The sequence below is a fragment of the Carassius carassius genome, chromosome 9, assembly GCF_963082965.1.
Source record: "Carassius carassius chromosome 9, fCarCar2.1, whole genome shotgun sequence".
Lineage (NCBI taxonomy): Eukaryota > Metazoa > Chordata > Actinopteri > Cypriniformes > Cyprinidae > Carassius > Carassius carassius.
Window position 1 is genome coordinate 31889475 of NC_081763.1, and position 25694 is coordinate 31915168.

A 25694-nucleotide genomic window follows, 5' to 3' on the forward strand; every position below is an offset into this window, starting at 1 on the left:
TTGCGCCGACCCGCCCAGGGAGCGCAAATTCACTCTGTAGTTTGACAACGTGCGTCTGTGGAGGGAAAAGTCCGCTTTGCGCCGGTGCAAAATAGGAATGATACTTGCGTCAGTGTACAAAGTCAATTGCGCTGGGTGCAAGATAGGGCCCCAAGGGTTTTAACAAACTCCGCATTCAGGAAACTGTTTTCAGGCGTCATGCAAAGCTTTTTTTGTTACCGCAGCAGAGTTATTTCTTCTTCAAACTCCCTCTTCACTGTCATTTCTAATGAAAAGTTGGTTTCCATGTGAAGCTGAAGAAAGCTGTTTCCTGTCTGAAAGCACCAAACAAGTTCATTTACGCTGCGAAGTGAAGACTGGATAATTGGTCCCTTGATCAAAGCGGGCCGGTTGAGCGGGACAGCAGCTAGTGGTCCTGCGGTTTAGCATACGGCACTGCTTTGTGTAATTGGACTGTGTTTTTTGCTGCAGATGTGCACCTAATCATCTGTGCTTGTCTGTTTTGCTTTGGTCCTCAAATCCACACACCAGAAACCAGAGGGCCAACAAAGAACCAAGCACGGCATGTTTTTCTTCTCTTTGTGCCGGGATGTCCAGAGAGAGAAGTAAACCTTTGTTTTAGAGCGAAATCTCATGCACGTTGTTGTTTACAAGTTTATTTCAGACTAAGATCGTTGTAAACAGATAACTTGTCAGTGTTGATTTGCATCTGCATTGTAAGAAAACTGAACCCGGTCGAACGCACCGAAGTTAATCACATATAAACACTGGGTTTTCATGCTGGTGTCATTTACTAATGAGTTATAATTGTGTAAATGACACTGAAGTGTCCCGGGGTCGCATTTAATGCAGCTTTTATTTGTCTACTGAATGCAAGAGCGTTATATAAAACCCCAAGACATGCCCTTGAAAATACATACGCGTGATTCCAACCCTCTGAACGTTAAGACACTCAGTAAATATGAATATCAATTGATTTACTATTACAACACGGCTGGTATATCAGTGACTATTGCTTTGACTTGTACTTAGGGTTAATGAAATGAGCAAAACAAACCAAAGTATTGAAATTTGTAACCCATCCTGCAGCACAAACACTTTGGATTTTAATGCTTATGAAAGAAGTCCCTTTTATTCACCAAGGCCGCATTCATTTGTTCCAAAATACAGTAATATTGTGAAATACAGTATTATTAAATTTTATAATAACTGTTTTATATGTGAGTATATTGTAAAATGTAATTTATTCCTGGGATCAAAGCTGTATTTTCATCATCATTACTCCAGTCTTCAGTGTCACATGATCCTTCAGAAATCATTCTGAAATGCTAATTTGCTTCTCAATTATTATAAGTTATTATTGATAATCCGTTATTTTGCTGCTTAATATTTTTGTAGAAACTGTAAAATGTTTGTTTTTGATACTTTGATGAAGTTAAAAATAACAGCATTTATTTTAAATATAAACCTTTTGTAACATTATAAGTCTCTTTACAGTCACTTTTGATTAATTTAATGCATCCTTGATGAATAAAAATATTGTTGTTATTAATCATTTTGATCGTACCCGTATTCTGTTTTCAACATTCAATTAATATTGCACATCTGAATATTTGGGTTGAACTGTTCTGGAACGGTGTTGTAAATACAACTTTACCACTGATTTCTAGTCATGCCCGCTTTTGGAAAACCAAACAAAGTAGCTTTGCTTTCACAACAAAACATGTGTGAATATTTGAGCAGTGTTATGCATAACTTCACTAACAGTGATGTAGACGTGTGGGGGTGTTTAGGAGTGCATGGACAAGTCCTACATTTTATAAAGAATATCTCTTTGGGTTTGAGTCTTTGCAACTTTTGGGATCTTATCTATTCACGAACGGCTTGTAACACTCCACAGAGAAAGGAAAACTTGAAATCGCATCACATGACCCCTTTAAATTCAGTTTCATGTCTAGCAGGAATGGAGCAGTATTGCTTTTATTAGTTTTTCTTTATTTATTTTGAAGGCTTAAAGCTGCGGTTATTACGGTGTACTTGTTGATTTGATCTTGTATTGCTCTCTAAAACGTTATTGTGTGTGTTCTTGATATGTCTCGGGGGATTTCTGCTCATCGTTCAGGTGCTGTACAGATGTTTTCAATTGTAAACAAAGACACATTTCCTTCCAGAAACATCTGCCAGTCTGAAAACAAAAAGATGAGAATGCAGAGTCTTTAAAGGGATTTTGTGTAAAAAATGTCATATTGATTAATTAGTATTGAATACATTAAACCACACTAGTTTTTCCTTGGTTTTCTTTTGACAGGTAACCATCCACATGACTACACCAGCCATCTGGATCTCACTGGGTCACACACACCTAAAATCGGTGAGTTGTTCGATATCTTTGTGTCCAGTCGTTCATTTCGTCTGCAGTATGAAAATGCTGCTCATGAAATGCTCAGAAGCGGCTCAGAGTTTAATTGATTTATGATGACATCTCGATACTATCAGCGTCTTCCACATCCAGATGGTTTGAAGTATGAAGAACGTGGCGTATAATATCAGATTGGAGTCATTAATGGAGCTAGATTTTATCTCTAGAAAAGATTATCATAATTAAACCTCATCAGATGAGCGCTGATAATCTCCATTACTAAAGATGCTTAACTCCCCGTCGGCCCTCGAGATCAGAGACGCCTTTCACCCAAAATTTGATTGGGATAAAAAAAAAAGCAGGGTTTTGACAAAAAAAAGCAGCCTCTTGACAGGAAATTTAAAGCTTAGCTTGTAAATGGCCCCACTAGCAGGGAGGATTGTGTCTATGCTAATCGGATCTGCACAGTTTGTCGACGTTATTGAAAAGCCACAGTTGTAATTGTTCTGACTATATCTAGTCTTCCCAAATTAGATTTTGTGTGAAAAAGGTTTTCAGACTGTAAGCACAGCACACATCGGTCACATCTCTCGTGGTAGTTTATGCACTCAGTGAAATCAAGCTCCTTGTGTGCTAGATATCACTGAATCCAGTTCATATCAGGTCACTGTGTTAATAATATTCTGTGTCAACTCCACCAGAGGTCCCTGACTAAAAATTTGATTTTGATCTTGAATGAAAAGGAAGCCAAAATATTAAATGCCATGGATGAACATTTTCTGACTGATCCCCTATTTTATATATATATATATATATATGGGGGTCAAAATGACAGGTTTTCCCTGAGATTCAGAGCCAAATTACATGAAAGAAAAAAAGACTTCAGAAAGATGGCTGCATCATTGTGTTGCTTTTACACAGATATTAGTTCATCTATTAGTTAAATCTGTCGACTTGAGTCATCTTTTTTGCATTATATGCCAATGGTGACAGTTCAAAAATGGGGAAAAGGCACTTTTCATGTTGTTTTTCCCAAAGTCTGCATGCCTGTAACTCAAGAAGTGTTAAAGATATCTTAATATCCCTTTAGATTTTAATTCTTAAAGAAGATTTATTTTGTAATCTTCATGTTTAATGCCCAGTATGGTTCAATTCCAGAGACATGGGATCTCAATGTGGCTCCAGAAGTAAATTATACATGTTTTCATTTGTCAAAAACCTAATGTGGTCCCTTTGCTTAGGACTGATAGTTTTTTCCTTTCTTTCTTTTAAAGAGGAATGTCTGAACAAATAATGTTAAAACTAGAAATGCATCTTATTTCCTGTCAAAACAGCTACATAGAACGTAACTGTCTAAGAGCCAAAAATATTATTTTTCAAAAGTTTGCATGTCTGTCCTGCAAGCAGTATTAAAGATATCTTAAAAAACTTTTAGATTTTGATTCTTAACAAACTTTTCTTTTGGAATCATAAGTAGCATTGCGTAGGTTCTGAAATTTCTAACCGTTACTGACACCAGTGGCCGTTAGAGGAACTGCAGCCAGTCTCAAGCTCGTTCTCAGTGCGCACGCTCTTTTTTTTTTTTTTTAACTTACGAGGACTGTCTGTGGGTGTCTGAATTGTGCTGGAGGCTGGTCGCTTCTTTCCATCCGCAGAGTCCATTTGAAAACACTATTGCCGCTGCTTACTATAATGGCTGGCGTACGGTTGTAAGCCCAGGTAGACGAGAACGCGCATGACGTCACATTTTGTGAATTTTCGCGCCAATTCGGGCCCAACTCCTCCACACACAATTGAGCCTACAGGCTGATAGAGGCAACCGTGGTGGACATTCGAGGTGTCATTCTTTGTTTTACATCATGGTTGGCTCATACATGTACAAATGAAAACTCTATCTTAAAGATTTTTTTAAGTAAAAACCTCCACATAGCTCCTTTAAGGTCTTGTATGGTTTGATCCCATAGACATGGGGATCTCAATGTTCCTCCATGTGCGAATTGTCAAATTTGACGCATTTTCAATGGTCGAAAACCAAATGTGGGTCACTTTTAATTCAGATGATACTTATTATATTTAACAAAACTGTCATTTTGACTGCCCTTTACAACAGAGTCAGTCGGTATATTTATCCATAACGTTTAATATGTTGGCTTTCATCACCATTCATGCTTGTCTTTCTTCAGAAAAAAAAAAATCTAAAATTTTAGCCAGGGAAGTTTTTAAAATGAGGTTGATTTGACACGAAACGACCCTGCAATATGTGACACCGTGAATCAAAAGCATGCAAAAGAAAGTTTACTGATTTTGTTTTTCTCGCTTGGGTTTGTTAGGACACCGAATAGAATACTACGGTAAGCAGTGTACAAATGTTTTTAATTTCTCATTTCCTTGATGTCTGTGAATGTAGGGTGGACTCTCTATCTCTCTCTCTCTCTCCTTCTCTCTGTTACTTTCCGTTTGTGTGCAGTCTCTCTGTGCTTATCTCTACATGTCTGCAATCTCTTTGTTGGTCTCTACACTGCAAAAATGGATTTTCTTACTCCGTATTTTTGTTTTGTTGTCCAGTGCAAATATCTGAACGCTCTCAAATCAAGAGCAAGAACCACTTTCTCTTGTATGGGATGTGTTTCATCTTTGTCTTTCTCTCTGTCTCTACCTCTTTTTTCCTTTCTGCCCTGCAGAGAAGCCAAGGATGAACAACATCCTGACATCCCAGACAGAGCCGTACGACCTGTCCTTCTCCCGGTCCTTCCAGAACCTCACGCACCTCCCACCGTCCTACGAGATGGCCTTGAAAGCGGACTTAAGTACATACTCCTCCCTTCATTATTGTCCATTCTGTCTGAGAGACGAGAGAGATTCATACTTTTTTTTTTATACATTTATGTGCAGAATTTACATGAAACATTGAAAGACCAATTCACAAGACTGTATTTATTTGATCGAAATTACAGTAAAACTGTAATATTGTGAAATAGTATTACAATTCTAAATCATTATTATTTATTTTTTTATATATTTGTTAAAATGTATGTTTTTTGAGCAGCAAATTAGCATATTAGAATGATTTCTGAAGGATTAGTAATGATGCTGAAAAATCACAGGAATAAATCGCATTTTAACAAATATTAAAATAGAATGTTTCGACTGTAATAAATTCTAAATTGCAATTAATAATTTTTCGTGATATTATTATTTTTCTGTATTCTTAATCAAAAATATGCAGCCTTGATGAGCAGAAGAGAGTTGAAAAACATCTCAGTGTGCAATCCGAAGGTTGTAGGTTTTACCTCCTAGGAGGTTGTTTCTTAAATGAGAAAGTTTGTGTGATCTGCTTGTCACTTCAGTGCCCTTGCACAGGACACTTATCCCCACAGGGACTGCGACTATAACACATGCACTGTGGATAAAAGCACCTGCTAAATGAAAAATAACCAGCCGACTGGCTTTCATTAAATGCAAAGGGCAGGATAAATGAAACATGAAAGTATTGACATGCTGCGTTAACATATTACAAAGCTATTATGATCAGATGGATGACACTGCAGTTCTTAAATCAATGACATTCAACACAGAAAGAAGAAAATTACAAGATTGAAAACCAAGGGGAATTAATAATGAAGTTTTGAATAGACATTCATCTTATCATGAATTAAGGGCAAGAAATAAACTTGCCATGATTTACAGCCTATAGAAATCTCAAAAAGACACATCAGACATTTCTGTTGACAGACATTAATAGACATAGACGTGTTATAGACATTCATTAATGTTGTTCTTCATTGCTGTAGGATGTAAAATAATGATGCTATTGGTGTCTTAAATCAAAGGCAGTTTTTAGTTAGGGCTTGACCTGCTGTGAGCCGAGTAATGAGCAGTAATGGAGAACAACTAGTCAGGTTTTTAATAGTGAGACGGGTCACAAAGCAGGGAGAGAATGAACTCTATAATTGATTGTCATAATTGATTCACACATTTCTAAAGTCTCTAAATAATAAACATGATAAAACACTGCTGAAAACCCCATCGCACACAATCTGTCCATGCCTTCTGTCGTCTGATTTATAGTTTTAGCATGTTTTGCTTTAATATCATTGTACAAACATCCATCTTCAGCTCGTGCTTTGTGTGTTTTTTTCTGATTTCTTTTAAGTAAATGTAAGAATAATATCAATATTATTTCAGCATTCTGGACTTGATAAATCAAACATCTTTTTAATAAAATTTTAATAAAAAATCATTTTAAAATAGGAAATATGATCAAATATGACTTCAGAGGAATGTTGATTTGTTTATCTCTCGTATCGCATTTCATCATATCTTTTGAGAAATGAAATGCAATGCAATGATGAGTGAGAGATGATCATAAAAACTATCATCTTGCTGAGATATATTATTGGGAAATGTATAACAGCATTTCTTATTTGGGGGGAACGGCTGGCTTTTATAGGTCGTCTGTTAATGATTAAACATTAAACTGCAAACTCAAAGATTGAGAAAGCAATAAAGACAGTTATTTAGCATGATAAATAAGAAAAAGAGAGTAAAAAGGTTGCTCATATTGTAGCTGACCTGAGAGATTAGCATTCGTCCTCCTCTTGTGATGGGACGTCCAGTGCACTTCATCCCTGATGGCCAGTAGCAGTATACTGGGAATCTGTGGCATTAGTATTACTGCAAGCTGAGCTGAAGCTGTTGTATAGAGCGGATAACTGTGCTCTGGGGTCTGGAGTAACCATTGGCCCGTAGGCAGTTCGCCTGACCTTTTCAGGTCTAATGTCATGCCCTTACATCGGCACATTCAGCCTTTGGAGCGTGTTGGGCCGCGGCGTCTGCCAGAAGCCTGCGCTGTCAGTGATGGTAAATCTGGCCAGCTATCGGATCCTGTCTTCATTAGCTCCGAGATAAACAGTTCAGGAGAAGGAGAATCAATAGCTGGTCTCATACTGAACGCTCACAAACACATTCACCTGGAGCTGCAGTCTCTGTCCACTGCTGCTCAGAAAGGAAATGATGTCGTCGATTTTGGGGAAGCTACTTAAAACCTGGAGCTTGTCATCAGTTACAGCTTAAAGAAAAGTAGTTAGTTACACTACAATCTAGTAATGAAAGTTGTTAAATTTATGGATTTGTTTAGTTTTTAAAAAACTAGAGCAGTATCTCTAAAAAATGCCCAGTTCTTGAGTTCATCTGCTCCTCAACAAACTCTACACGTCCCACATAAACACACACACACACACACACACACACACAGAGCCCTGATCCGGAGAAACTCATCATAGCAGCATCAACTCTGACTTTGTTTCTCCTGTGCCATTTTTGAGAAAAACAAGAAAAAGATTAACGGAGCGATAAAAACGAAGAGAGTGAGGAAACAAAGACATAAAAACACAATTAAGTGCCACATTTTAACATCAGCAAAATAGTTTCTGCAGGACTTATAGCTTTGGCATCAGTTGCTTTTTAGTTGTTGTTGTTGTTGTTGTTGTTTTGTTTTTTCAAACTAAGTAATACAATTCAACTCAGGACAGACTTTAGTTCTTATCAGTCAGAGTTTGTTTTCTGCTTATGTGACTCTGATCCAGTGTTATTTTAGCATACTTAATATTGTATAATAGTATTTCTTATTTACATATTTAAGTTTTCATTTGTATATTCATTGTACAAGTTTGTTGTGTTTTTCTGTTGTTTTTATTAGTTTATATATATGAAGAGTTCAGATGCAAAAGCCTCTAAATGCCATCTGAAATTTGCATCTAAAATTGTCATATTTTTATGAAGCTCTTATGCCTAGGTTGACTCATTTTACTTTAATGGCAATGTGCAGGTCCTTTGCCAGACTATTAAAGTGAAATAACTGAACATAAATATAGGAGCCTGATAAAAATCCTAATTTTAGATGAAAATTTCAGATGGCATTTAGAGGCTTTTGCATCTGAACTCTTCATATATATACGTATATATATATATATATATATATATATATATATACTAACAAGCTTTCCACTCCATAACTACTAACTGAAAGAGATGAGATAACATTTTTTAAATCTTATTTTAGTATTAATGTTTATTGTCTCTGATAAAGCATAAAGATAATGTTTTTCAGTCGTTTTATTTTTCTGGTAACCACACGACTCTGCTCTCTCTTTCTCAGGTGGCAAGGATGACGAGTACTACATCCGAAAGCACCATTTACCCGATCCGACGCCTCGCGGCGGCAACCTGCAGACACACATGATCAAGCTGAACGTGGATCCACCCATGCAGCGCCAGAAGCCCAAACGCGTGCAGCGTGCCATGTCCCAGGACCACGTGCTCTCGCCTGCCCACTCCAAACCTCACCGGGACTACGACCTGTCGTCGTACAGCAGCGGCGCCGGCGGTCTGTCCCCGTACCACGGACGAATCCTCTCTGAGGAGCAGCTGCTGTCGGCTGACCGACTGCACTCCCAGGACCCATTGCTCTCACCGGATGAGATGCTGTCCTTGCAGCGCTCCAATTTCCAGGAGAAGGCCATGTCGCGGGCACTGTCGCAAATAGACATGTTCGTGCCTACCACACCTGTCATGGACCGGCATTACAAAATGATGAAGATGCATTCACACCCCAGCAGCAGCAACAACGAGTCCTACAACACACTGACTGTGAACAGTGCGCAGGTGGGCAACAAAAGGCAGGCATTCGCCAACCGCCGCATGCATACGGTGGACCATCTGCAGTATATACCTGGACATCATCAGTACAGAACCGCTAGCAAGACTGAAGTAACTGTCTGAGAGAGCGAGACGGGAGAGCGAATGATGTCAACAAACAATCCAGCTGGAGGAGTTTGCAGCGGTGTCCCACTTCGACAGGTGTTTTTTTAAGCGTCCCACCTTGACCCGTTCCCGCTTCCAGCGCAAGCTTTCCACTCCATCAGTTCTGGGTCGGCTTGGAAAGGATCCAGACTTTCTTCTCGCACGTAGAGCAAACGGAAGGGCTTCATACGTGAACGCTGGACTAGAAACCTGAAACTATTTTTTCCTTTATACGTACAGTGAATCAGAACCTATATAGATTTATGATTTCTAACTTGAATCTTAAACAATAGCGATAGCGGTTGAATATAACCTGATGTTAGCACTTTAGCTAGTGCCTCTTCTCAAAACAAGTCCCGTTTCGATATCGAAGTGGGGAAAGGGTTTCAAAGCACAATAAATGACTGACGTCATTTTTCTTTCCTTTGTCACGTTCCCAGCTAACAGGGATCGATTTTAGAACTTTAGCTAACATTCTGAAAAAGTTACGAGCAAATGTTCTACCTGTAACATTAATAGAACATTCATTCAAAGTTATCTGGTGAAATATTATCAAATAAAAAAAAACATATCAGAGAACGTTCAGAAGTAACATTCCCATGACGTTTGCAAAACTATAAAATGTAATGTTCCCTTAACGTTTTTCAAATTAAGCTCTATCAACTGAATTTTATAGTTGTTCTTAACGTTAATAAAGCGTTTTAATAATGTTCTCAAAACATTAGCACAAAAAAAAAAAAAACATTGTTTATACATTGTTCATGGAATGTTTGAAACTGTCCTGAAACTTTTTGGAATGTTTTCTGAAACATTTTAGTTAGATGTTTTACAGATGTTACTTTGGAATGTTTGTGAGCATTCAGAATTAATGTTTGCGAAATGATCAAATGAAACGTTTTAGTTGAATGTGTATCTAACATTTTTTTAAATGATGCTATTTGTTTCAGAATGTTCAGACAATATTCTAAAGTAATATTCAAAATGACAAAACGGAATGTTCCCTTACCATTTATATAACCAGGAAAAATATTCGTTTTTTAAACATATTAAAAACTGGATATAATAGAGAGCGTTCAGAAATAAAAATAATTATAACTTGAAGGCAACGTTAGCAAAATTCTCAGAGTGTATCTTTGTTAGCTGGGTTATCTCTGTTTGGTTTCTGGGTTTCCTCTACGATACGCCAGTCATTGAGTTTTAGCGCACCTGTGACAGTGTTTCATTCGGCGTAGGTGATTTGTAAATATGCTCGGTTAGCTGCAGTTAAACAGTGAGTTGTGTTTGTGGGTTATGGGTTGCTTTTTACATTTTCATTGGTTCTATTCAGACATTTTTTTAGCATAATCAACCCACCCAAAGTATATTTGATGACACAAATGTGTACAGTAATGTGTGTGTTTTTTAATCTGTACTTGTAGGCTAATGGTGAATAAATTTGGTTGATTCAGCCATTTGTACGAAATGTCTGCTACTTTTAAATAGGAATCATCTTTCCATTTGCTTTCGTGATTGATTATTTCTATAATACTCACTATCAGTCAATCAAGGATTTCCCATGATGCTTTGCCACGGCAATGATAGTCTACAATAGTGTGGCACAACACTAAAGGGAATTTGTGCTATTTTCATTGTCTTGCTTTTCAAGAGATAACGTTTTAATTACGCTATTTAATTACGCTAACGTATAATTTGCTGAAGGTCACCCACAGATCCCTTATCTTAAGCTTTGGCAACTGTTTTTCAGTTTAACTGTTGGATTAAAAGTGGATTTAAATTTTTTTAAAGGACCAGAAAAAAAAAAAAACATATGACCAAAAAATTGCTGATGATAGAATAGACTGCATTTACACGGGTATTAAAGGAAAGTCTGGGGTTCAATGCAAGTTAAACTTTATCAGTGGTATTTGTAGCATAATATTGAATACAAAAAATAAATATAAAATAATTTGTTAGTTAGTTTGTTTACAAGCAATTACACTGATTGTTTCAGGCTTAGATCTTATCAACATCATTTGTAGCATAATATTGATTTATTTATTTTAAACCACAGAAAATAATTTCAACTATTTTTTTTTAATTTATTTAAAAATCTTGACACAACAGAAAAATATTTAGTTTATTTGTTTGGTTGTTATAAAGCTTAAAAGGTCTATTGACATCATTTGTAGAATAATATTGATTACCACAAAAATAAATAAATAAAATTTTACACTATTATTTTTTTACACTATTAGATTATTATTTTTTTTTACATCCAGTCAGAATTAGATTATTAACCACATTCTTCTGTTTTCATTTTATTCCAGGCAACCGCTTCTCAGTTTCCTCCATGTGGTTTTACAAAAGCGGTCAATGATATCACTGTATGTATTTGTGTTTTCAGAGCTTGTAGTTGATGTTTTTCTGTGTTTGTGATTAATTTATGACGCGGCTGTGTTTTTGTGTAACTGTGCTGCTGGGAAGAAATACTCTGACAGCTTCTCATCTTTTTAATTTTCAACAGCAGGATTTGTATGATATGTATTTTAAAGATTCACAGTGGCTAGAAAGATCTTCCTTTGATTGACCGTTAACTTGAAGGACTGCGGCTGTCGCTTTACTTTTAGAAACAGTAAATTGTGTCATTCAGCTGTTTGTGAGCAGATTTGTCTACCAACAGGCACTGAATGTTTTGCAACCATAAGTCTTGACTGTCCACAAAGTCATTAGGTGATGAAATCGGACCTTATTCGGTGTGGTCAGCATCTGGCTATCAACACTAGTTGCTGTAATATCGACTCACCTGTAAGTCCCATGATGGAGTAACTGTCAGTGTGGAAAGAGAGGATGGAAACCTGTAAATCTTGACTCTGGTCATGTCCATCATAGACCACCATGGTCTGACCTAATAAGCACAACAACTGAGTTCTGAGTATGATCTTCATTATTCACTACCAACCTTAACTCTTATTTGTATTGTTTTTGAACAAAAGCATTTCTGTCCCTATGACATTTGAATTATTTGGTCTTTTTCTTGCAAATTAGTTAAGAGAAAAGAGACAGTCTATGTAAAACTCTACGTAGAACAATTAATGTTTTTGAAATAATGTCTTCTGCTCACCAAGGCTGCAATTATTTGATAAAGGCAATGCAGTTAAAACAGTAAAATTGTTAAATATTATTATTCAAAATAACGGTTTTCTATGTGAATGCATTGAATTTTCAGAAATATTAATTATGTCTTTACTGTCACTTTTCAACAATTTAATGCATCCTTGTTTAATACGATTATATATATAACAAAAGTTATAGAATTATATAAAACTGCATCTGTATTAAGTTGAAAGGTAAATTATTCTTAAGTTTTTAAGCTGAAGGTGGAAACTTTTATAGCGTGTAGCTATATGTATCTGGTCCATGAAATATTCACCCAGTATCACACGGGAGCCATTTCACCATTTATATCACTCCGCTTGCCACATTTCTCACAGCGAGTGTCATGGCGGACGCCCAAATCCACAACAATTTTATAAATAATACTGTTCTTGTGTCACGCAATGTAGTTTTAATAGTTTTTTGGCTAGAATGTACTTGTTTAGACTTCAAATATATGGTTTGTTAATTAAGATAAGGTCTATTTGAAAATTTGATTCTACTTTTTTGGAGATGTGAGGACCAGGGCATCAGCAGCCTGTTCAGCGCTCATGAACCCGCCGAGAGCAGCCTTACCTCGGTCTTCTGGAATTTGCCGCCAGCTCTGATGACTCTATAGTGGTTAAACATGAGATATAATAAATTTTGGGTAAATCTAATGGTCAGTCTTTGGTCACATTAATGTATAAGTTGTTCCAGAGAAAATAGATGTGGCTGAGGGAAAGTCTCATAACTTTATATGTTGCTTAATTCTATATATCAGGAGCACTGCCTTTGTACTTTTGACTGAATTGCCTTGCAACTTTTATTATGGTCGTTGTTGTTGTTTATTAAATAGTATTTAATAAATTGTATTTTATATGAATAGTAGCATTACAGGATAGTATTTAGTGTTGAGAAAAAAGTGTGTGTTGGTGATGGTGATATCAGTTACATTATTCCACCTTTAGATGGTGACAAGAGATTGTTTCATGGGTTAGCGCTAAAGACTTTTATATTGAAAGAGACTGAAACAGGGTTGTAAACAAGGAAGTTATTTTCATTTCCAACACCACACGCAGCCAAAAAATACACTGAGCAGCACTGTCATCAGAAATCCCCCTCATACGATGAAAGATAGTATGACAAAGATATCGCTTTCCTCAGTGAACATTTAAACTAATGTTTTATTGTGAATATGAGATTGAGCCGAAGAATGAATGCTGTATCAGATGCGTGTAATCACACTCACTCAGTCCAGCTCTCTCTCATAAAATTCGATGCTACATAGTACAGTGAGCTTTTAATACAGTGATACAATAAGCTTTCAGTGAAGCAACTCAACGTTCCTTAGTTTCTAAATTTCTAAAGTGAAGTTTTCGAATTAGAGACAGTGTTGAGCTCAGCTGTTAACCTGTCAAACTGAGATTTGATTCCATGGCAGAAGGAAGTAGTTCCGCAATCCACATACAAAATGTTTTTTTAAGACACTCCTTGGTTGTTTCTTATTTATTTTGCTCTTATTTACAATTGTGGCATCGAACTGTTGTATGAATGCAGCCATTCTGATATAAAGCATTATCGCACAGGTGCTCGTGTGATACTGCTCATGTACAAAAAAAAAAACATGTTCATGTGCGGAAGAACTGTCATTTTTGCAGTTTGTCTTAAACCATGTAATGGTGCACTCCATTTTAATTTAACACAGGCATTTTACTTGCATTTGGTGCTTGACAAGTATTAATTTTGTTTACACATTGAATGCAGAAGGCCACATCCCCCCAAAATGCAAATCTGTTCTGAAAGATTTGGGTTGGTTGCATGGACTATAATGTTATATTTGCCTTGTGTTTTTGAACAAAGCTATTGGATGTCAGCTCTGTTGACACATCATAAGGATAAAGGACTCACTCTGAGCTGTTAAATGATCAGCATGATGGTCAGATGGCCACTATTATCGCCTGTAATGTTGGATAGGCAAAAAAACTAACAAAAAAAAAAAACCTTTCAAAGACAACCTAAATGAAATTTCGGATCTTGCAGAATACTATCAATCTCTAAAAAGGTTTTCAGCAGACATGTTCACACATTGGCAGATTACTCATCTGAGCTAATGATTCTCGTGTCTGATGGAGAGAGGTTATTATATCATGTATTACAGATGTTTTGTGTGTCTTAAATTGGATGCTTTGTAATCTCTGCTCCTCATGAATACGAGATCAGTGTGTGTATTCTCAACAGCCTGAAGTGCTACAATCAAATGAACTCCATAAAATTATTACAGTCCGTGTTTTAAGAAGTCTGCTTTAGGAGATTCCCAAAGCCGTAAGCTTAAACATTAGAACTGCTAAGATCCGGACATCAAAACAACTTTGAAACACCTTTACAGTTCCCGCTGCTTCACTAAGGGTGCTTTGTAAAACTGATGACAAAAGTCTTGGTTCAGTAACAGATAGTAAACACTGATTTTCCTTTGATGTGATAGTTTGATCTTTCTTTTAAGGTGGTTTTGCTTGTGTTTTCTCAGGTCTGTGTTCAGAGGGAAGGCGGGTCTTGTTGTGCAAATTATTAATAATAACAGAAACATCATCAACTTTACTTAGGAATATTGATATTTGGTACAAAACACATTTTCTGCTACCTCAAAAAAAAGTACAAATAAAAAAATAATATAAATGAAGGAAAACAGACAAAAATACCATGGTAAACATGTTATTAGACACCACATTTATTGATACTTTACAAAAACTGCCATAAATGCCTCTAATTCTTTAAGACCTTACTGTAAAAACGCAACAGATATGATGACTGCTATTATCAAGTCCATTTATTTGATCCATAAAACAGTAAAAACAATACTATTGTGAAATATTACAATTTCAAATATTTTCTATGTGAATTTATTTTGAAATGTAATTGATTGCTATGATAAAAGCTGAATTTTCAGCATTATTACTCCAGTCTTCAGTGTCACATGATCCTTCAGAAATCATGCTAATATACTGATTTGCTGCTCACAAAAAAAAAAAACCTCAATGCTGATCATATTTTTGTTGTGCGCAGTGATCATCCAAGTTAGTCTGATTTATGGATCCAGGAGGTGAGAGAGAGAGAGAGAGAGAGAGAGAGAGAGAGAGAGAGAGAGAGCCTAATGCAGTGTATCACTCGGTGTAAATGCTACTTTATAATAAAACGTGATATGTGAAATGTTGCTGCTTCCAGCAATATGACACTGACAGGACTGAGAGTAATTATTTTAACATGACTAAGACTTCTTGTGCTGCACTAATCCTTTATAAGCGCTTGTTACAGACAAACCTACAACATTGAATCTAAATGTGAGAATGAATCAGTAGCTGTTTGGAATTTGCATGTAATGACTTCTTTGCTTGCTTTTAGCGTATACCTTTAATTTTTTGAATACTAATAAATCCCTAGAGACATTGCAATTGCCGGTGCCATCAGACCTGGTGTGCTGTTATTCAGGCAGCTGCTGTAAACATGTCAACAGTTTAACTAACTTGAATAAAGCAAGATTTCAAACTATTGTGCTGAAACAAGGACTTCAAAGACGGTGCATTTATATTACTTACAAATGGGAGAAAGTGCAAAATGGTGAATTAAGTCCTGCCTTATAATTAAAAGAGCCAATAGCCAGTTTGTAAAGTCAGTGCAATTCCAGTGCAAGACCAATTCACACCGCACAAACAAATGCCAACAAACAAGTTGGCTCAAGTTAGCTATTGAATTTAGAATTTTATTAAAAATAACTGTCTTGTTCAAACTGCCCTAACAAACACCAACAAACTTCGATTCACAGAGAGTCAAGTTATACCACATCCAGTGTAAACAGCGTCACTGATTATAATCAAGAGATTCAATAGATTGTATTTTGTTGCGCCACGCTGCTCGCGTCCGGTGTCGATCCTGTAAGTATGATTGGGACGAAACTGATGATCCTGTAACCACAATCAAAAGTTTACTGTTATTAATGTTTTTGCGTGTCATTATTCTCCTGAAAAAACAGAAAATTAAATGAAAGAGGCCGTGGGTGAAGCACGTTTTAGGTCAGGGAACCCCAAATCTGGCCCTCGAGAGCCACTTTCCTGCAGAGTTTAGCTTTAACCCTAATCAAACCCACCTGAGCATGCTAATCAATGTCTTCAGGATCATTAGAAAATCACAGGTGAGTTTGATCAAGGTTGGAGCAAAACTCTGCAGAGTATTGGCCCTCTAGGTCAAGATTTGAGGAATGCTGCTTTAGGTGAAATATGCGCATCAACAGACAACAGTTCGTGGCCACGTCAGATTACGTCAGAGTTTGTTGGAAAATCATTTCATGCTGCTCATATGTTCCACAACCCAAAATATGCAGATTAAGCATATAAAAATAAACTCCAACCAACGCCGTCAGACGCTGACAGAGGTAACACACTGATCCAACAAACTCCAAAAGGCTACAGTCTGTTAGCGTTTGTCAGTGCGGTGTGAATTTGCCCTTAGAAACTCAGCTTGCAATAAACACGTGCTTCAGGCAGCACATGCAGATGGATGGTGTAGTTTATGGGACAAAAACTTATTCCTGAATGCAAAAATATGTTTTGAGTAACTTTATGCAAAAATTAGATTTTTGAGCTACAGTGAGTATTTCATGTAGTAGTGACTTAAATTTGTCCCTACTAATGTTACATAATTCAGACTTGCATACATTCACAGCCAAAGGTTTTGGCAGTGACATACATGGTGTTTTGCAAAGTTTGCTCTTTCAGTATTTCTAGATTATTTTTCCACGTTTCTATGGTATACTGAAAAAACAATGATAAGCATATACGTTTTAAAAGCTATACATATATAAATAATGAGTCAGTATTTACAGTGTTGACCCTTGTTCTTCATAACCTCTGCAATTCACTCTGGCATGCTGGATATCAGCTTCTAGGCCAAATCCTGACGGATGGCGATCCATTCTTGCCTTATTAGTTGTCGGAGTTGAAAAAACTAAATTTAGGTCACTGCCAAAACTTTTAGCCATGACTGTTCACTTTCTTTATAATAGAAAAAAAAACATGTTTCTATATAGTGCTGAATGCAAGAAGGAAAGGCTTATGGGTTTGAATTAAATTAACATTTTCGGTTAATTTTCTATGGTTCACAAACCTCTGGGATTAAATTGATCTGTTGAGAAGTTTTTAGATCATTAATATAGCTGTGTTTGCAATTTTTCCTCATTAAGCAAGCTTAACGTGCTTTGTAACCCAAATGATTGTCTGTGGACGAGGTGGTCTGGGGTGAACACATCCCCGCAGTTCCCAGGGTGTCACGGGTTCTGTGGGTGTAGAAATGGAGATGAGAAACAAATTGTGAAGCTGGGAACTTCTGAGGGGCTTACGGAGGAATCGATCCTTCACCTCAGAAGGAGAAAATGCAATTGACAATCCTGTGAGCTTCCGAGGGATTCACCTTTACCCCTCACCGCTGGAGATCTTTACGCACTGATCTCAGGTCAGACTCCAGGACAGAGTATTGAAATGCTGATCTTTGCTTGACCTGTGCATGTAATTAAAGTGCTTGTGCAGTCAAACTGAGCATGCTAATGAGGAATATGATAGAGCTGGGATTTCCTAACTGAGAATAAATGCCACACACAATAAGAAAATAATGCAATGGGAGGGAGGACAATCACAGAAAATTTACAATAATAAAAATATTATTCGGTACAAAATCTCACATAAATTGTTACTAAAGAACTGTTCATTTGGTAAATGCCACAGAAAGTAAGAAAATAATGCAATTTAAATGTCAGAAAAGTCCTAAAAAAATGAATTTGTTACCACACATTTATTATTACGATAGTAAAAAAAAAATGCATTTAATGTAAAGAAAAAAAACGAATGTGATGGAATAATTACAGACAAATTACTATGGTAAAATACCGCATTTGTTGTTACTCTTGCAATACAGATATATATATAAAATGACAAAATAATTAACATGGTGCAAATATTATTTAGTACAAAATAATGCATTTATTGTAGAAAACTGCTGATTTGGTTAATAAGACAATAATGTCGCATAGAAACAAATGACAGAGCATGTATTTGTATGCAGATCAGTGTAATAATGTTTTACATCATAATTTATTATGATTTTACTGTGGGGGGAGCAACAAAATGCTGTATTTTTACAGAACTGTTGTTACCGTGTTACATATTCGTCATGTGTTTTCCAGTTATTGATATTTCTTCACAGATGCATTACTATTTAAAAGGCTCACAAAAGAAAAAAAAATGTTTCTGAGACAATTCAATGAAATTTCAAGAATGAGAAATTAAAAGGTCAAGCCGTATAGGAGGAAGACTCAAGAGCTCTTAAAAGTAAAGAAAGAGAAAGAGTCTTTCTGGATTGAACTCGGAGAGATGGGGTTTTGAACATCACATTTGATGAGAATATTGTGACCTTTGGGCTGCACATAAAACATTTTTGTTGTTGTTATTGAATTCTTCTTTTTAAAGCCGTGTAGGATCGACATGCGATGAAACCCAGCTGGGCTGTCAACAGTGAGTCCAGACTGATGCAGGTCACATTAATTATGCTGAAGAAACAGAGAAAGTGCTTTGGGTGAACCTCTGTACACTGTTTATATGTTTCCTTAAAATAAAAGTTTGGAAAATAAGTGAATATTTCATGCATTCACTATATAACTTCATTCCACTCCTGCCTTTTGCAATAATATCCCAGTATTAATAAAACATGTAAAAGGTAAAATAATTCAGTATGAGTTCTGTAGGTTTTCTTTAGCCTCTATATTGTTTAGCTAATTTGTTAATTCACTTCAGCCAATAAATTGTCAAAGCAACTATAGATGTTCGATTAGCAAGTTCTACATTTGCTGCAAAATATCATTAGCACCCCAAAAATCTTAAAGATAAATATATTGTGATGTTTTGTCTTTCGGATGAAAGCATCTGCTAAATGAATGTATGAGAACGCAAACATAATTTGTCGTCATTTCATTCTTACATATTGTTTAATATGTGTAATGTGAACTCCGTGCCTCTGAAGACAACAGCTTGCAAAACAAAGATGTTTGAGTGAAAATATAAGATTATAAAGTCATTAATCTTATAAAAGTCACCACATAATATATCCATGCTGTGGTGCATGATGGGAGTTAACAAAGTTGTATCCAATAAGCAGCATTAAAACAAAAATGTAATTGTTTATTTAGACTGTGTTTGGCTACTTGAGATGATATTTGAGGGATTATAGCCAGCCTAAAAGTGTTTTTTTATGCAGATTCATAATCATTGACATTTGTTCTTATGTGTGATTTAAAAAGTCCTACAGGTAGATGTTTCATTTAGAAGTAATTGCTTTTTCACAGTTTTAAACATTAGCAGTTTCCTTACATTACCATTACTTTAAGAAACCAATAAGCCTTTCAAGATGTGCTTTTACCACAGTTAGAGAAAACTCTGCATGTGCCAGGCCCAAGAATCCCCACAAAATCAATGTAAATCAGTTTAAAGTTGTTTATTTTCTTGTTGTCCCGATGCTCTGAAAGTCAACGGCGCTGTGAATCTCTCTGTAATACTCTCTCCATCTCTCTCTCCCACACAGAAAATGAGTCTTGTTCAGGATCTTTTGCCCAATAGCTCTTCTTTATTGCTTTGGCTGACTTTACCGCGGTAAGCGCTGACAGAGGCCTTTGTGCTCTTAGAGGAATTACGTGTATTACAGGAGTAAATGGGTTCAGATCCAGCTCGAGATTCTGGACGACAAGTTCAGGATCCAGATGGCAGACCCAGTGATGAAACTTGTCTGGAGCATTCAAAAGCCTCACACGTATTTAAAGGTGAAGTGTGTCATTTTCATTTTTTAGGAAGTTCAGACAGTTTCAGCTGTGTCTGTTTAAGTCAGTCATAGATGCTTTCTAGGAATAGTTCAGGCCGTCCAAGATGTACATGAGTTTGAGAATAGATTTGGAGAAATGTGGCATTGCATCAATTGCAATGAGTCCTCTGCAGTGAATTGGTGCCGTCGGTATGAGAGTCCAAACAGCTGATAACAATGCAGTAATCCACACGACTGCATACGATCAGTTAACATCTTGTGAAGTGAAAAGCTGCAACATTGCTGAGCAATTGATGTCATGCAACATTTCTCCAAAAGCTGATGCACAGCTGTGTGATGTCATACTTTCACAATCATTAGCTGGAGTGCCCATGAACTTCAGTAGAGGGCACTCCACTCAGGACCATTCCACCCATCAACCACCAGATGTCACCATATCATCACTTGGACACTAGCACCTCTGATACTGTTGCACCACACCTGAACTACATCTCCCATGAGTCACTGCATCACTATCACCTTGCCACACCTGCACCTCATTCATCAGCTAATCTCCTTGCCACACCTGCACCTCATTTAGACACACATATAAGCAGCACTCACACGCAGACACTTTGCGAAGTCTTGTTTGAAGTCCCCGTCTTACATTTCCGAGCGGTTTTCCTGTGTTTGTGTTTCCGTGTCTGACCTTTGGATTGTTTATTTCTACTCTGATTCTCTGCTGCCTGCCCCAATCTCTGCTCGTTACTGTTTATGATGCTGGATATCCCTGACACACCTGACGCCATTCCTGATTTTTGCCTGTCTGACCATTCTGTTGAATAAATGCTGCAATTGGATCCGAATGCCTCTGACTCTCCTTTGTAACACATACATACATCTGTTTTATTATATTAATACAATGATGATCCAGCAATGAACCTTAAAACATGCATGTGTGTTTTGTGGTGAGATACATATTATCAAGGCAAGAAGAAGAAGGTGCAAAGATTAAATACTCTTTTCTTTAACCTCACAAGAGCAAAACACATGGAGATGCATTACAAAAGACCAACAAGAATGAATGAAAGTATTATTATTGTTACTATACATCATATCATTTTGACACAAAAATGGATAATAAGGCTCCTATCATTTTCCATAAATGTTTTAGAGCATGTCATTCAGACAGAGGTTGCTTTGATCTACAAATGATGTTTTTTGTAATCATTCTCATCTCTTTAAATCTTGCTTGTTTTTCCCATGCAGTGACTTCAGTTAGAGCTGATTGTGTTGAAGGCAAATCGCAGCTGCTCTCTGTAAAGTCTCGTCTGACTCACTGTGTTTCTCTAGTGCAGGTTTTCAGATGTGAGAGTTACCTAATTACCCAAACAGACTCAAAAGTTTACTGTTTGATCAGAGATGATGAGCTGTTTACTCACGACATCCTCACAGCACACAATAATTATGAAATAAACATCCTAATATCCTGCAAGGTGCGTCATCAACTGTAGTTTTTGATGTCTGAAACACGAGACGAGAGACTCTGTCAGAGCAAACACCTGAAACCTAATTCAAATTTGAATAAATCATCATGAATAGTTTGTTTTCTTTCATATTGCATCAAGCAATTAAATGTAACCCGCCTTCTTTTGCATTCTTTGTTTGCACATTTCTGTGTTATTGCTCAGGTTTCTAGTAGGTGTCAATATTAAATTTAAGTCAGTGTTTGGTTTTACTATAAATAAAAGTGTGTGTGTGTGTGTGTGAGAGAGAGAAAGAGAGAGAAAGAGAGAGAGTAATTTACCTAAAAATTAATACAAAAAGTTCCACAAAGTACATAGGTAAATGTGAGTTCAATTTCTAAATTTTGAAAATGTTATTACATTTATACTGGAATTACAGTGCAGTCATGGCATTGTACCGGATGAAATCGCCTTTAATTGTGCTAAAGAGAGTCTCTGAAAGTTTTGTGCAATTAAATCAGACATACATTTAAACTGTGCCTCCCTAACAGCATTCTGATACTGCGACTGCGAGACTTTTAAGATGAAACTATCATGAAATTGCTATTATAACTAAATAGCAGCAGAGGATCACTTATTAGCTGCTTGTTCAACTCCCTATTTTTATTAAATTTTTTCAGCTCTTGCTTTTGGATTTATTATAAAATGACTGTTATAACGACGATTAGTACTTGTACTGTTTAGTATAAATTATAGCAAGTGCAGAAGTTACAAAGTCTAATTTAATTAAAAAAATAAATAAGCCCAGACACCAACAGCCTAGAAGGGTAAATTATTTAAACACTTGACTAGAGTACAACAAATTAAATAAATTAATTATTTATGGTATAATAGTTAAATAATAATGCATTAAATATTATTTTTGTTGTTGCCGTTGTTGTTGTTTAATTTAAACCATAGAAGCTGCTGAATATATTCAGCCAACAGATTTGTTGCTGCTGCAGTTTTATCAGTCTGAATTTAGTCTGAATCACAGCTCTACTTTTGACATCAGCTTGTCAGACTGTCAATCATAGCAATGACTCGTGGCACAATTTACTGGATTCACTCGCATCATTTTTTACACTCATGTTTGTGGAAACAGTATATATGTTGACGTTCTGGGATCAGAATCCCGCCTTAAGTATTGCAGTCACGGATAAAGAAATAACAAACGTTGAAACTAAATTTATATAACGCAAGTAAAAATATATTGTACAAGATTTATAAATAGCAAACAATGGTCACAGATTGAAAATAATAATAATAACGCATTTTTTTTTATATTTCCCTGTTTTTTTCTGCTGCCAGACATTTTCTTAGGCCTTTTATTGTGGGCAGCCTAAGGCACACCTGTGCTGTCTAATCAGCATCTTGATATGCCACACCTGTGAGGTGGATGGATTATCTCGGGAAAGGAGAAGTGCTCATTAACACAGATTTAGACAGATTTGAGAACCATATTTGAGAGAAACAGGCCTTTTGTGTACATAGAAAAAGTCTTTGATCTTTGAGTTCAGGGGGCAAAAACAAAAGTGTTGCATTTATATTTGTTCAGTGTATAATTATATAACACTATCATAATGTTTTCAATATATAAAGTTAAAATATAGAGACAATATGAAAGTAAATCAGGCAGTTTAATATACAACAGTTTAATAAAGAGTTTCAATGGAGCTGATATTCAGGGAAAACACTCTTCCTCTTGTGATATTGCTTAACTGTATGTCATTTTATAATCTCAGTTACACAAAATGTGATAAATCTTACAAGACCATCAACCTTATCAATGACAAACTGTACATGAAAGAAAAAGCTGCAAAGCTGGTTGCAAAAAAACAAAACTTCAGGCAGGATTCTACGTTCGTTCTTCTTTACACAAACTAAACTTTTCTTCAAAGTGTGAGTGGATTATGTATAGAAAGTGCGCTCCCGTTATAGCACAGCGAGTTTGGACAGTTGAACGGAAATGAATTTCTTATCTAAACCAGAAAGTAACCGTGCGCATAGTCAATTAAGCCTATTAAAACTAGTCTACGGTTATTGTCCTTGGTGTAAACGGGCCTTTACAGGTACAGTACTACAACACTGTGTTAGATTTGTTTGTCTTAAGAATTTCCAAGTTCAGATCTAATTTTCGAAGAGGCACATGAAAGGCCCCCCTCTTTTTTTCTCATTTTTTGAGGATTTAACTGCGTTTGTATCAGTGTAGCTGCCTGTCGATCGTCCTGTTAGACTGTTTTTGAAATGTGTTTTCCTCTAAGTAAGTTAACTATGCCAACAGGTCTGAATGCAAACATCACTCGTCAAGAAGCCAAACCACCAGTAGCCAAACGAATGACAGCCAGCAGCTCTAAATCAGCCCGTTCATCATCATAAGTGATGGCCGTGTCAGATGTGATCACTATGACAGCAGCTTATTTTACAGAGCTCATAAAAACGAGCTGGCTCATAAAAAATGATGGTGAAATTTGGTCCTGACAGAATCTGGAGGTTTCATAAGCTTGCAGGGTTTCATAACACTTTTATCATCACAGACCTGGGCTGACTCACAAGACTAACTACAAATCTAAACCTAACTTATGTTGTTAATCTCTGCAGGACACGGCTTCGCATTTGGACACTTCCTCTCTGACTCTGCCGTTATATTTTTTACACCATTATTTCTTCACCCACCTGCTTTAAAATCATCCTTAACTGGTCAAGGTGGTCATTAGTTGGAAAACCATCTTGGATCAGTAACAATCCCATTACTTTGGTAACTAGAAGCATTCCTTTAACTCAAACCGTAGATCATGATGCTATCGCAGGTAACATAATGAATGAAAATGAATTATAAAAACGTTGCGGGAACATTGTTTTAACATGTTGTGATTAGAATGTCACTTTTAAGATTACAAAAACATTTCTTTGAACATTCTCCCTACTTTTTTACCCAAAATATGTTATTTGAACATCATTTTTTTATTATTTATGTTTATTAATTTTTAAATTACCAGTCATCTTATTTTGACTAGAACAATCATCAAATTAAAAAAAAAAACATTTTGAGGACGTTCCAAAAATGTTGTTCTAAGAATGTTTTCTCAACATTATGAGAAAAATGATCAAGTACAAATAATATGAGTACATTTTGAGAATGTTGTTTTATCTCAACCCTATAACATTACTATATCAATTTTTAATAAAGTTATATGAATGTTTTATAAACATTAAGAGCAAACATTTATATAACTTTTAGAATCCCTTTTTAGCTAGAATAGCAACATCAATGTTATGGGTTTGATTCTCAGATAATTAATGAATTACTTCAATCGGGTTTTGACCAGACAGATCGATTCATGTGTGAGCTGGAGCATTAAAGTTCTGTGGCTCAGTTTATAGGCTTCTTGTTTTGATGGAGAGATGGACTTGTATTGCTTTGGTTCTGCTCTACAGGAGGGCAGATGGTATTTCTAAGGTTGTCGATAAACAGCTCACAACCTTGAATGTGTGAAAGTGTGTAGAGAAAGAGAGAGGCTGTTCATATCCACACGTAAGCAATGGGTTCTGAATAATGTCTTTCAGAGAGAACACAGGCGGTGTAGATTTGAGTGAACTAGCAGGCTTAGGCTATCGCTCTCCTGCTGTTTAGATTCAGAGCTGGGGTTAATAATAAAGCTCTTCTGCACTCTAGTGTTGAGCGCTGGGAAATATGATTCACTTGAATGAATTGCTTCGAATTGCTTGAATGAATGAATGATGCATTTATATAGCGCTTTATTTTGTAATGTTGTACACCCAAGTATTAATTAAATATTATATTAAGTAGGTCAAACTTTTTTTTGTATTTCAGTTAGTTGGAAAGGCAACTGAACATTTCTTTTTTTATTTTAAGTTTTTCATCTAATATCTATATTGTATTTATGTATATTTATAATTTTATTTCTGCTTTATTTCAGTTACTTAACAGTAAGAACACTTTTTTTCCAGCATGTATCTCATTTCCACATGCTCCGCTTGTGATGTGAATGTAATGACTCTCTTGCACTTCTCTCCAGAGTAGACTCAATAACAACAGTCCCGCAGAACATTCTGGCTGTTTG

The 25694-nt window shown here is 36.2% G+C and overlaps 1 protein-coding gene across 2 annotated transcripts in view; it reads left to right on the forward strand.

Moving 5' to 3' along the window:
* Nucleotides 1-9381, forward strand: part of LOC132149616 (protein shisa-6-like) — an 81804-nt gene extending 72423 nt beyond the window's left edge. Inside the window, exons 6-9 of one of the 2 annotated variants that reach the window (XM_059559003.1) lie at nt 2309-2371; nt 4690-4710; nt 5041-5166; nt 8517-9381. In XM_059559003.1, coding sequence (XP_059414986.1) covers nt 2309-2371; nt 4690-4710; nt 5041-5166; nt 8517-9139 — 833 coding nt within the window. In that variant the 3' untranslated portion in view covers nt 9140-9381. The remainder of the gene's footprint in view (nt 1-2308; nt 2372-4689; nt 4711-5040; nt 5167-8516) is intronic. The other variant, XM_059559004.1, reaches the window with a different exon arrangement.
* Nucleotides 9382-25694: the final 16313 nt, after the last annotated feature.